This window comes from Notolepis coatsorum (assembly GCF_963971535.1).
Source record: "Notolepis coatsorum genome assembly, chromosome: 5".
NCBI classification, from domain to species: domain Eukaryota; kingdom Metazoa; phylum Chordata; class Actinopteri; order Aulopiformes; family Paralepididae; genus Notolepis; species Notolepis coatsorum.
Window position 1 is genome coordinate 122046783 of NC_140169.1, and position 13461 is coordinate 122060243.

Sequence of the window (13461 nt, forward strand, 5' to 3'; positions counted from 1 at the left end):
TCCCAATATGTTGCCTCAGTGAGGACAAAGTTATCCAGTACCAGGGATGTGCACAGCTTCACTTTGTTATGGTCGGTTAGTTGGTGGGTGGTCTGAACAAATAACCAAATAGTCGGTGTGTGCCCACATTCACAAAGGCTAGAACTGAAGATACAATTTTTTTTAATTCTCACCGTGGCATCTTGGGACTCTTAGACTCATCATACTAGGCTAGTTTGACTAGCTAGCTAGGTCCGTCATCCTCACATAAACAGATGTTTTATTTTTATTTTATTAAAAAAAAAATTATACTGGTCAGCCTTGTGGCCAGGGTGCCACAGTAGATCAACTCTAGTCACACATTCCCACAATAGACATATCTATCTAGGTCGTCCTCGGACGGGCCCTCCATCGGTGCTTCCAGTCATCCCGATCCTCCATGCATCTGGCTAGCTCGCCGGTGCTTTCTGTTCCCGCATCTCTCCTGAGTACGTCCACGTAGGTTAATGTGGGACGTCCTCGTGATCGATGCCCGTGTGTTGGTTCCCACAGCACAAGTTTGCTGGTTGGCATCTCATGGTGTCTCTGGCAGTGACCTGCCAGCCTCATTCTCCTGACTGCCACTTTATCGCTCACCTTTAGCACCCCCCCATACAAGATTGCATTAGTGACATGCTCATCCCTGTTGATGTTGAGCACCACGCGCATCATTCTGGTGTAGCACCCATCCAAGGACTTCTGCAGGGTGGGCTTCAAGGTCCAGCATTCACTGCCATACAAAAGGACAGACTCAACTGTTGCATGAAAGAAGTTGAGCTTGATTTGACGGGGGAGGTTGGATTTCCACACACTGGTCAATAGACAAGAGTTTAATCAAATGTACTTGAAGTTTGCGATGCGGCTAAAGCTATGTTGCAGCCAGCTACTGAGCCAGCGCATGCAGGCCAGAGGTCAGGCAGGAACAGCGCATGCAGGCCAGAGGTCAGGCAGGAACAGCGCATGCAGGCCAGAGGTCAGGCAGGAACAGCGCATGCAGGCCAGAGGTCAGGCAGGAACAGCGCATGCAGGCCAGAGGTCAGGCAGGAACAGCGCATGCAGGCCAGAGGTCAGGCAGGAACAGCGCATGCAGGCCAGAGGTCAGGCAGGACCAGCGCATGCAGGCCAGAGGTCAGGCAGGAACAGCGCATGCAGGCCAGAGGTCAGGCAGGAACAGCGCATGCAGGCCAGAGGTCAGGCAGGAACAGCGCTCCAAGCTCAAGTGGAGGTGTTGTTTGACACAACACTCCCTCCTAGTGGCTGGAATTTTTTGTTAACATGGTTCAAGACTTTATTGGAAACAATAACATGCATATAAAAATGTATTACAAAAGTTGACCCCCACAAGTTTGATCCCTCCCCGCAAACTATTATTTGATTATTATGACCCGTCGATAAGTACTCCATACTTATTACCAACGCTTCTGTCTGATGGCCTCAGGAGAAACTGTCATGGTTGAGTATGATGTGATTATTCTGAAAGTAATGATGTTGATACATTGTAAAAATACAACCTATACAGTGTTGAATTCACATACTGACTTAACCTGTCATCTAATAAGGCTACACAGAGAAACTAGCATCAGTCTTACACTACAGGACAGGTAAAAGTAGTGTAATATCATCGTCTCACCTGCAGTACACAATTAACTTCCCTTTAGTCAAAATGTAGTGCATTGTCCAAGGGAAGCAACAGTTGTGATTGGAGTAACGAGAAAAGAGGGCAGAGCTTGAGATAGGTCAATTGGGTATCAGTATAAACTGCCTCAACACACACACACTTTTTTCTTTTAAATTACTTTTCTCCAAGAGCAATCTAATCATTTGTTCACAAAAGCATTTTTCCACTGTCCAATGGCATGCAGCCAGAAACTGGCTCTATTTAGCCCTATATACAAAAGAAAAATTTAAATATGAATTCCCTGTGAGTCACTGAGAGGAGACAATTAGAGGAGCTGAGGTGTTGAGGGTCCTCTCTGTAGTCAGTAGGTGTGATATGGTGAGCGAGTGAGAGGCAGCTATGAGAGGAGAGGAGAAAAGAGAAGAGAGGTTTTTGGCAAAGGGTGGACTACTAGTCACAGCCATATGGATGTCATCCAGTGCCCCCCACTGCAGAACACGGCCAGTCAGCAACGTGTTGCCAGCACACTTCTGCATGCCCAACCGTACAATAAAATGTCCTTTATCATCCCTCAAGGAGCTATGAAGATGCAGATGTCTTTTAAATTCACCGCTCCACTGACTGTCTGTCAAACAGGTTGTTAAGGAAGATTTATTGATTGTTCCGAATAGCTCCGAAAAACAAGAAACAGGAGATTAAGTGGCAAATCACAGCATCTTTAGTTGCCCCTTCCACACAATCTGCAATGATTATTTTGAACAAAAAGTCAATTTGTCAAAGATCTAGAGCAGGGGTAGGCAACCCTAGGCACGCGTGCCTGCATAGGCAAAATACATTTTCATATGCACAGTGGGCAGCATTAAATTATTTTTTATTCTTTTTTGCTTTGAAATATTATAGTGAAATATTTTGCACTGTTGTCGCATTTATCTTTTTGAAATCCTCCCACAGGTTCTTTTTACTACCACATATTTAATTGAGACCCTTTATTTGTTTATTATTTCAATTTAGCTGGAAATACATTGCTACATCATTCAGTAACATTTTCAGAGCCTTATAACAAAAACATTATTACGGTCACCATTGTGACCAGTGGGATTAATCAACAAATTTTATTATTTATTTTTCTATTTCATTGAACATTGCACATGTTAAAAGCCATTTTTTTTTACTCAAAATGTGAGTATTACCAAGTCAACTTGTGTTCTTAAAACAATGACAATAAACATAGTTTTATTAGGTTGAAATAATGTGGTTGTGTACTTATTTTTCTGTTAACTTATTATGGATTGAAAACTGAAAACCTTAATGCACAGTAACTGAACTCAATATTTTTAAGTTAACTTATTATTATAACTTTTTTTACAGTGTAGTCTTGCGATCAATCAAAACTTATTTACACAATATACCTCACATTCACCCTCCATTCACATCCTGGTGTTCTCCTGGTGTTCTCCATTAGGCCTGTAGGTGGAGCTATGACAGCACACGTACAGTACACACACCGATGGTGTGTGATGTGTCCAAAAATGAATGGGCAAATGTGAGTGAAATGGTCGCACTGTATGCAGCTGTTTGTCTGCATTGCATTCCCCCCCCCCCCCCCCCCCCCCAACTCAGATTTAGGGTTGATACAACCATCATAATAATATTGTTAATAATAACAATAACAATAATGATGTAATAATGTACAAATTATCATTAAAAAGACCTGATTATGAGAAAAAGAAATTACGATGCATGGAATATTGTTGAGGCACACTAGTTACAACTATATTTCAAACAGGCACTCCATGTCAAAAACGTTGCTGACCCCTGATCTAGAGTGTGTAGGGGAAAAACACTGCAAGGCTGTCACTGGTGCAACCGTGCACAACGTGACTCATGTTGTCTAGATCATGTGACACATACCTACCTACCACCCGCGGCATGTGAGCAGTATGGAGACCAGCCTCACTTACGTAACAGCCAGCCAGCAAGGCGGCCAGCCGGGGCCCCGGGACCCAACCAAAAGATTTGATTTCAGATCAGATACACTGATGACACTGTGATTTGAACTCTTAGGGCTGCTTCTAGATGACCTGTTGGGAATGAACTGTGGAGCGGCTGAGAAATGTGAGGTGACAGCTGACTGTAAGCGAGGATGAGAGAGAGAGAGAGAGAGAGAGAGAGAGAGAGAGAGAGAGAGAGAGAGAGAGAGAGAGAGAGAGAGAGACGGCCTGAGGTCCTTCTGCCTCTAAATGTGATCAATTAGATCGAGTGATTCAGCCGATCGCACACCGCTGGGCCCCCGACCAGGAATAAATCACCGGCCATATATTCTGTCAAATAGCATGTTCTCATGTTTCATAATGACCACCGAGAGAGAGAGAGAGAGAGAGAGAGAGAGAGAGAGAGAGAGAGAGAGAGAGAGAGAGAGAGAGAGAGAGAGAGAGAGAGAGAGACTGTTTACAATGGCTTTGTGACAGAATTAGAACTGCAGCTTTTAGACCTGGGTTACATCGGTTATGCCTGCATGTGGCCACAGTGATGGAGCTTGTTTAGTTTTCCAGCTCTGTACCGTATTTATTTGTGGCAGACAGACACCTTCCTGACAAACACGTTACTGGACAGAGACTTCGGGGTACAGTAGTTCATCGGCTTCCTCCGCATAATAGAATGTCAGAAGAACATTAGCGATAAGCACGTGGCCGCTACGCACAATCAAAAATGGTCCAATTGAAAAAGATTTGTGAGGAATATCAGCTAAAGATTAAAAATAATAATAATAAAAAGGAAACAACACTGAAAACATATTCAAGGCCGTCAAATAAACTCACAGCGATTTCCCTGCAGGCAGACATCGATATTCCAGTGCCTTCGATTTGTTTCAGTGCGTACTCCTTCTCATCCTTCCTGCAGAGATGAGGGGGTGGGGGGGGGGGGGTGACAGCATTATAAAACAACTTTATTTCTTTGACGTCAGTAGACTTGTCAAATCTTCTTGGAGAAACATAGATTATGAATTGAAAATGGGGGACCCTGATGTAAACAAGACGAAAGTCTTTCTCTGGTCTGCATCCCCTTAACAATTGTGTGTATTGAGCTGTACTGTATTGTACCCATTCTGCAATCTGTCAATAACATTTTCAATCAATCAATCAATGAAGTTGTGGTTAGAGGACACAAGGAGAAGGGGAGGAGAGGGGACAATGAAAAAGAGACTTGAGACAGTGAACTGCCAGTCTTCTTCTTCTAATGGAAGAGAGGAACACCTGCCATTAGCAATGTCCTGGTGCTGGAGACAGCTGTTCCCTTGCCACGGGAGTGCTGTATTGTTGTTGTCGAGTGCAGCCTCTCTCCTGAGCCACGATCATTATCCTGCCTGCTTTTCACCCCCTGATGCAAGCTCAGGTTCATGATTCCAACTACATACCAGCCTGGCAATAGTGCTTTCTTTAGCCCCACACACTCTAGGGGTGGGACGACGTGAGTTGGGTAGGGGGTGGGTGGGGGACACTGTACACTGTACATTGGAATATTGACAAAGCCCCTGTACATTGGTGGGGGTTGGGTTAGGACATTTGCAGGGGCCAGTTTCGAATTGCATTCTCCCGTAGGTGTTCTTTGATAGTGTTTTTGAAAGTGGGTAGTGATTCACATTCCTTTACAGCTTTGGGTAGGGCGTTCCACATTGATGTGGCATAATTGCTAAACGTGTTTAGTCCCTTGTTTGAGCCGAATCTGGGTTTAACATGATTTGTGGAGCTCCCTCTGGTGTTGTGATCGTGGTATTCACTGACCTTTGGGAAGTATTTTGACATGTACATGTACTGATATTTGTCCCTCGATAATGATATCACAATACACGATATATTGCAAAAGATTTCATCTACGATAGGGCTGGGCGATTCTTGTTCAAATGTGAATCACGATTTTTCTCTAAGAATTGAGATCACGATTCTCTCACACGATTCTTATTTTTTCAATAAAATAATTAATTGCACTCTTTCTTAAACAGACAACATAACATATCAAAGTGCTTGACTTAAACTTAAACATAACATATATGAAAGTGCTTGACTTAAACTTAAAAGTCTCTTGTAACATACAAAATAACTCAAGTCAGAATCGTCATCATTTAAAAAAGTTAACTTAAGTAAAAAGAAATTAAATAAAGAAATTTAAATATTTTTTAATAAAAGAAAATCATCATAATTTAGAAATGAGATTGCATAGGTCTATGAATCGACATCGCGATTTTATTTTGATTAATTGTCCAGCCCTAATCTACGATACATCACAATATCTGTGTAACTGAAGAAGAAGAAATACCCATAAAAAGGCAAAAAGCAGGAATTATGTATTTATTCACAGAATTGACTTTAGTGTGCATCACAAACTGGCCAATTGTACATGAAACAATGCCTCTTTAACACACACTGCCCGCAACTCGATTATTAACTATTACTAACTATTTTGTTTACCGTTTACTGTGAATGATTTGTAGTGCCAAATTTCCCTCTAGATGAATAAAGTATTTCTATTCTATTCTATAATAATGTAAGGAAAAACTTTATTACCATCTGCAAATAAAATAAATTCAGTTTCTGTCTGTTCACCTCCCTCATTCAAATAATTTTATTGCAAGCCAAGGATTATTATTATATATTTTTTTTAAACATACTTGGCATCACTATATCGATATAATATCAGCACGCAAAATCTTGCGATATATTGCTGTATTGATTATTTTCCCACCCTTAACACACGCACTATGCAGAGAGTGAGGGTGGTGTATTTATTTATTTTATTAATAGACAACATTGTAGATCAACATGCCATGGTTTATTCCAGTGTCCTTGTGAAATCCTGCTTCTTCATAGAAGGATCATAAGTGAAATGTGAGACTCACTGTAGGGCTGAGCATAGTCAGTGCTGGAGACAACTATCGATTCATGTGAGATAGGGTAGGCAATGTTCTACAAAAGCGCATAGCCTATGACGTGATAAAAAATATATTATGTCCACTTCGAAACTGTTGAAAAGAGCTGCGATTAAAATGAAAATGGAGTCTGCGGACATCATCTAATAAGAGATTATTATGCGAGTTGAACTGCTCTCAGCAGATCAAACAAGACCTTGTCGTGCCACCTCAGCCTAATTGGCACAGGGAATGGACATTGAATAACAGGAGCTTTTCAGGCACATCTCCAATAGCAAGTGATCTCTATAGCTACTCTAAACCCTTCTTAATAACGCTTTCCCCTGGTCAGTAATAGTCATAGCTAGTCCTGAATATGGATTTAGTAAATAATCATCACTGTCGGGTGAAGACCTAGTATCTCCAAAAGGGTAAACTTTTCAGGAATGAAGAAAAGCTAACCTCATTTTCAGACACAGGGAATGGGTTTTATGGTCATAAAAACACACTCACAGCGTGGAGAAGCATGTCACCTTTCAATTCAAGTCAAAACATAGAACATGACCATAAAAGGATACAATGTTTTCACACAACAGCAGTGAAATGTAGGCAATAAATGAAGCCCAGCAACCACCCCTGATCTCATGTAGTCTATAAAGTAATTTTTTTATCAAGAGCAGCAGAAGGCTGGCAAGTCAACATAAATGCAAAAATGCAGGAGGTAAATGCAGGATTGGTGCAAAACAGAAGAGGATGGTGCAGAAGGGAATAAGGCCTACTCTATTTCTGTTCTTTAACTTTTTTCCCTCCCTGACATCAATTCAAATGTCAAGCTTTTTCAGTTCAGCTGCGCACAATCGGAATGGTGAATTTACAGTCGACTGTTGTGGGCATTTGAATAATGTACTGTGGAGGGGGTAGGCAACGGGACACATCGCTGGGGGAGGCTGTTACATTAAACCCATAAAGGCTGCCTTTTGTGCCTTGCAACAGGCATGGCTCCTCCACTCCCATGTGGCTATAATAATCCTGATTCACTTTCCGAGACTCACATATGGAGACCCTCTCGTCTCCGCGCCTCCTCAAAGTACTTCTCTGATTATTGCCGGCAGTGACAGAGCCTTTCTAGGGTTACAACGTGTTCTTTAAGCCTAAAGGTAAAACATTTAAACTTGGAACATAAAAAAGGGGGGAAAAGTGTGGTTTTTCCTTGTTCCACACAGTGACACTAAGGCAGATTGTTCTTTGGACTCTGATCATCTGTGCTGTATCATCAGTAACACACTGATGTTGTTGATGGAGAGATAAACCTTCTCGTCTTCCATTATCAATGAGCATCATGACTGTTTTATCATTTAGAATTTTCATGAAGAGTTGGACTTGTAGATGGAAAACAATGCTTTGAATTTTCTTAACCGCTAAAAATTTCACAAGTCTGTTTCAAAAATCAAAACACAAGTCTGTTTCACGCTAGTGTTTACAAATGTCTCACAGGTAAACAATGCTTTTTAACCCTTTCACTACCACACTACAGAAGGTTAACCTTTCATTACCACACTACAGACAGTTAACCTTTCACTACCAGTGTGGTAGTGAAAGGGTTAACCTTCTGTAGTGTGGTTGTGAAAGGGTTAACCATTTGTTGTGTGGCAGTGAAAGGGTTAACCTTCTGTATTGTCACAGTGAAAGGGTTAACCATTTGGTAGTGAAAGGGTTAAAGCCATAGCATGCAATCAAATATCAGGGTTAGGGTTACGCAGAGTTCAGTTCTTCCATTTGAGAATTAAAACAAAAATGACATAAAAGAAATTAAAAAGGCTTACTACAATATCATATTTGGGTTTTCAGTGTGGGGCTTTGCTTTAGCTTAGTTAGGGTTGAGGATTGGGCCTTTAACAAGGCCTTCTAGAGTGGAAATGACCAGAGTGAGAGAGCTGATGATACAATATTGTCACGGTACTTGGGCCATGTTGTGATAATATTGGGATTCTTAAGAAAACACCAACATTTTGGGAAATTAGCTTATCGTCTTCTCCAGAGAGAGACAAGAAGATAGATACCAGTTTCCTCGGGAGAGGTGTTAGTTGGACAATGCCTAGGCTAACCGGTCTTGTCCGCTTGCATTCATTGTGCTGAGCTAGGCTAACATGCAGCCAGATAGCTTTCTTTCTTTTTTTTTTACTTTTTTTCAACAAAATAGACAATACATTTCAACATACAAAACTATAAAGACATAATATCAAAAAGAAATTAAAATTAAAAACAAATAGACAAAAATTAGAAAAGAAAAAAGGGTGACATGGGTCCTTCGGTCCATTCTATATTTACATTGTTTATTTACATTTCCATTTATTTTCTTGTTTCCTTTTCATTCTTCTGTGATGTCGTTCCTTTTCTTCTATTCCTCCCACTTTTCCCATTTTTACTCAAATTTCTCCTCTTGCAGCCTCAGCATATGTGTGATTCTCTCCATTTCCTGTATCCCCTCTATTATCTCTGTCCATTGTTCCTTCGTCGGTGCTTCTACTCTGTACCACAGTTTAGTCAAAGCTTTCTTGGCTGCTACTAATAGTATCTTAATCAAGTATTTGTCTTCCCCATGAATTCCTTCCTGTGATAGGTTCCCCAGATACAATACTTGGCCTGCCTGGGGTACTTCGTATCCTACTATTTCATTTATTATCTCTCCTATCTCTTCCCAATAGTTTCTTATTTTCTGACATCCCCAGAATATGTGTGTGTGGTTCGCTACTTCTTGTCCACATTTTCTCCAAGATGGTTTCTGTGCAGGTGTGTAATTGCCCTGTATTTCTGGTGTTATAAATAATCTAATTATGTTTTTCCACCCAAACTCCCTCCATATCCTTGATCCTGTGGTTGATTGTTGTATCTTACATGTGTTATACCATTCCTCCTCTGTTATCTCTATTTCTAACTCTTTATCCCACTTTTATTTTATATACTGTAGAAGGTTGTAATTCCCTTACTGTCCATTATTGCCTGATATAGTGCTGATAGTGCCTCCCCTTCCTTCCTTCATATGATTTTACCATTATCTTAATTACCCCATTCTGTTCTTTGTCTCTGTCTTGTTTTATTTCTTTGTTATAGTAATCTCTAATCTGTAAATATCTAAAGTGGTCTCTATTCTCTAGTCCGAATCATTCTTTCAATTTTTGTAGAGTCTGCATCTCCCCTCCTTCTATCATTGTACATATTGCTGTTATCCCCCCCCTGTTCCCATCTTTTGAACCCATGGTCGTCTATCCCTGGTTTGAATTTGTTGTCGTGTGTTATCCATCTCAGTATCTTGGATTCTTTTTATAGCTTGTATTTCTTTACTATTGTGTTCCATATGTTTATAGTGAATTTGGTAATTGGGTCTAGTATAGTTGTTCCTGTCTTCTGAACAGCTCCCTATCTCATATTAGTGCCTGCACTTTGAATCCCTCTCTTTTGGTTTCTATATCTTTCCATTTGGCTTTATAATTCACATTGCACCAGCATGCTACTGTCCTAAACTGTGCTGCATAGTAATAGCCTTCTAAACTGGGTACTGCCATTCCTCCTTTCTCCTTTGGTAGTTGTAGAGTCACATATCTGATCCTTGGTCTTTCCCCCCCCCCCCCCCCCAAATGAATCTTGATATCTGTCTATATAGGTAAAGACTGAAATAGGTATAATAACCTTGGTAATATGATCATCTTAATGATTTCGATCCTTGAGCTGAAATCTAGGGACATTACTGTCCATATTTCTAGGTCTCTCTTTTTCCTCCGATTTTCTCCCATCCCAATGTTAGTCGTTATGCCAATTCCCAATCCCCTTCCTGGTCGCTGCGCACTTACCCCCCACAGTCGGTCTGGGAGAGTGGAGGCTATCACGTGCTTCCTCCGACACACGTCTAGCCAATCAACCGCTTCTTTTCACCTGGCAGCACGGACTCTCACTGAGAGGGTGTAACGTGTGGAAGGATCACACTACCCCCCTTAGATCCTATCCGCGCTGAGCAGGCGCCCCGACCGAACTGTAGGAGTCGCTGTTTACAACGACCCGGACCCACCCGCCAGCTTTCCCACCCTCTAATACTGCCAATTGTATTAGTGTGAACGGCAAACCAAGCTGGTGACAACGCTGGAGCTGTGAGCTGGATTCGAACAGGCGAATCCAGCGTCTCCGGCATTTGGTGACGAACGCAATCTCCGCTACGCCACCTGACCGCCCCTTTCTAGGTCTCTCTTGATTTTCTGATTAATCTGTGTAGTTTGCCTCGTATAATCTCTCCACCCCTCTTGTAATGTTCACCCCTAAGTACTTGATCCTGTCCATGTCCCATTTAATTTTGTATTTTTCTTTTATCTCTATCGTTGGAGTGTAGTTCAGTGCTAAAGTCTGTGTCTTCGTCACGTTGAGTCTATACCCTGAGTAATATCCATATTATGTCAGTAAATCCATCAGTGTCGGAAAGCTTGTGTCTGGTTGTCTCATATATACTATCACGTCGTCTGCGAACAGTCCCAATTTATGTTCTGTTCCCCTTATCTCCACTAGGGCTGCAACGATTAGTCGACATAATCGACGATGTCGATTATAAAAAAATCGTTGACGAGAAATTGTTGCGTCGATTAGTCATTAAAAAAATATATATATTATTTAATTTTTTTTTTTTTTTTTTTTTGTGCACTACCTATCTTTGAATAGGTAGTGGCTTCTCAGGGTTCCAGACAACATCATAACATGATGATCCCATAGCAAATGTTGGACATTGAAAACATTGTTCCCCTGCAGGAGATGATGATCAGACTAGACACACAATACATTACACACGCACTCCTCTCACTCACACACAGCGATCAGAGTAAGACACACACATACACACTCCTCTCACTCACACACAGCGATCAGAGTAAGACACACACACATACACACTCCTCTCACTCACACACAGCGATCAGAGTAAGACACACACACATTCACACTCCTCTCTCTCACACACAGCGATCAGAGTAAGACACACACACATTCACACTCCTCTCACTCACACACAGCGATCAGAGTAAGACACACACACATACACAAATTACACAGTACACACCTCTCACTCACACAGCGATCAGAGTAAGACACACACACAAATTACACAGTACACACACTCCTCTCACTCACACAGCGATCAGAGTAAGACACACACACATACACACACACACGGACTCCTCTCACACACAGCAAACAAAAGTTATTTAAAGTACACTTCCACTTTAATTTGTATTATTTAATTTATTTATCTTGTTGCTGTATTGCTGTATTGTTCTTCAAATACATTTTCATTTAAAGTGGCTTAAAGATCCAAATTCAAATGTTTCATGAGTCATTATTTTAATTTGCTATGGGATCATCATGTTATGATGTTGTTGTTTGGTCCTGACAAGAGTCTCAAAGTCTGGGGTGATGGTAGACAAGCAACTCTGAGGTCATGCTCAATGTCCAATCTGTTCCTCTGCTCTGTCTTCAGCTGGACCAGAGCTGAGAAGCCACTTTCACAAAGATAGGTAATTTAAAAAAAAAAAAAAAAAAAAAAAAATGTGTTTACATTGGTTTTCGATTAGTCGACTAATCGAAAAAATTATCGGCAGATTAGTCGACTACCAAATTAGTCATTAGTTGCAGCCCTAATCTCCACCCATTTGATGTCTTTGGTCTGTCTAATTAGTTGAGCCAGTGGTTCGATGAATACATCAAAGAGCGTCGGCGAAAGACAACAACCCTGTCTGGTAGCTCTCTCTAGTTTAATCCGGTCCGTCAGACTACCATTTACCTTAATCCTTGCCGTCGGTTGAATGAATGAATGAATGACTTTATTTGACAATATAAAAAAATAAACATGTGACAGAAAAGCACAGTCAGGATATACTGCCAAGGATGAAACACAAAAAAGCTCAGAGCTTATTTCCATTGTGGTCCTTGTGGGGGGGTGGGGGAGTGTGATGCTTATACATGCATCATACAAAACATGACATCACAACACATCACATATACCATTTAACATTTATATACATAACAGACTCATACAACATGCAAGGTGCCTTAAGCTAAGTGTCTAGGTGATACTGGGCAGGGGGGCGGAGCCAGGCATTCATGGAGTAGGACGTGTTTCACGAGAGCTCCCTACTATCGTGCAAAAATACACTTTTCTCCCCATTAGTCTTTATTTTATTTTTATTTGTTATTGGTTTTCTTGTTGAGTCGTCGAGTATCAACTACTTTCGTCGACTTTTTTCAACTTTTTGCTGTGTTAATGGAGACCCGAGCCATGAGCACGCCAGCCGGCAGACTGTCACCGAATCTGTCCTCGCCTTCGTCCGGAATCAGTGAAATAAGTGAAGCTGTTCTCTCGGTCATGACCAAACTCCATGCAGACTTTGAGGTATGCTTCGCTGAAACACAAAGAAAAGCACAGGCGGAATTTTTTGATACCCTTCATCGGGCAATGACAGAGGAAATTAGATTGGCGGTCGACCCGTTGAGAGAGAAGATGGAGTCGCTACACGCTGCCTCCACGGCTAATGCTAACGAACTAGCCTCGCTAACGACAGAGGCCTCACAACAGGGCGAGAGGCTGGCGAGTCTGGAGAGCTCCCTGCTGGCTAGGCAGGCTGACGTTGCCAAACTACAGTCGGTAATTGTGGAAATGCAGTCCTGGGAGAGACGTTACAACATCAGGATCGTTGGTGTCCCGGAGGGCAGTGAGGGAGGTCGTCTTTCGGAGACCATGCCGGAGTTGTTGCAGAAAATACTGGGGGAAGATGTCCTCCCCAGCCCACCTGTGTGCGAGTCGGGCTACAGAGCGGGCAAGACCAGTCCTGGAGTGAACAAGGAGCCGAGGCCCATCATTGTTAAGCTAAACAGGCTACAACAGAGGGAG

At 41.8% G+C, this 13461-nt stretch overlaps 1 protein-coding gene across 1 annotated transcript in view; it reads right to left on the minus strand.

Moving 5' to 3' along the window:
* Window positions 1–13461, minus strand: part of LOC311228327 (cyclin-dependent kinase 19-like) — a gene marked incomplete at both ends in the record, with an annotated part of 184626 nt that overhangs the window by 127925 nt on the left and 43240 nt on the right. The window contains 1 exon segment of the mRNA XM_084314236.1: window positions 4456–4531. Coding sequence (XP_084170362.1) covers window positions 4456–4531 — 76 coding nt within the window.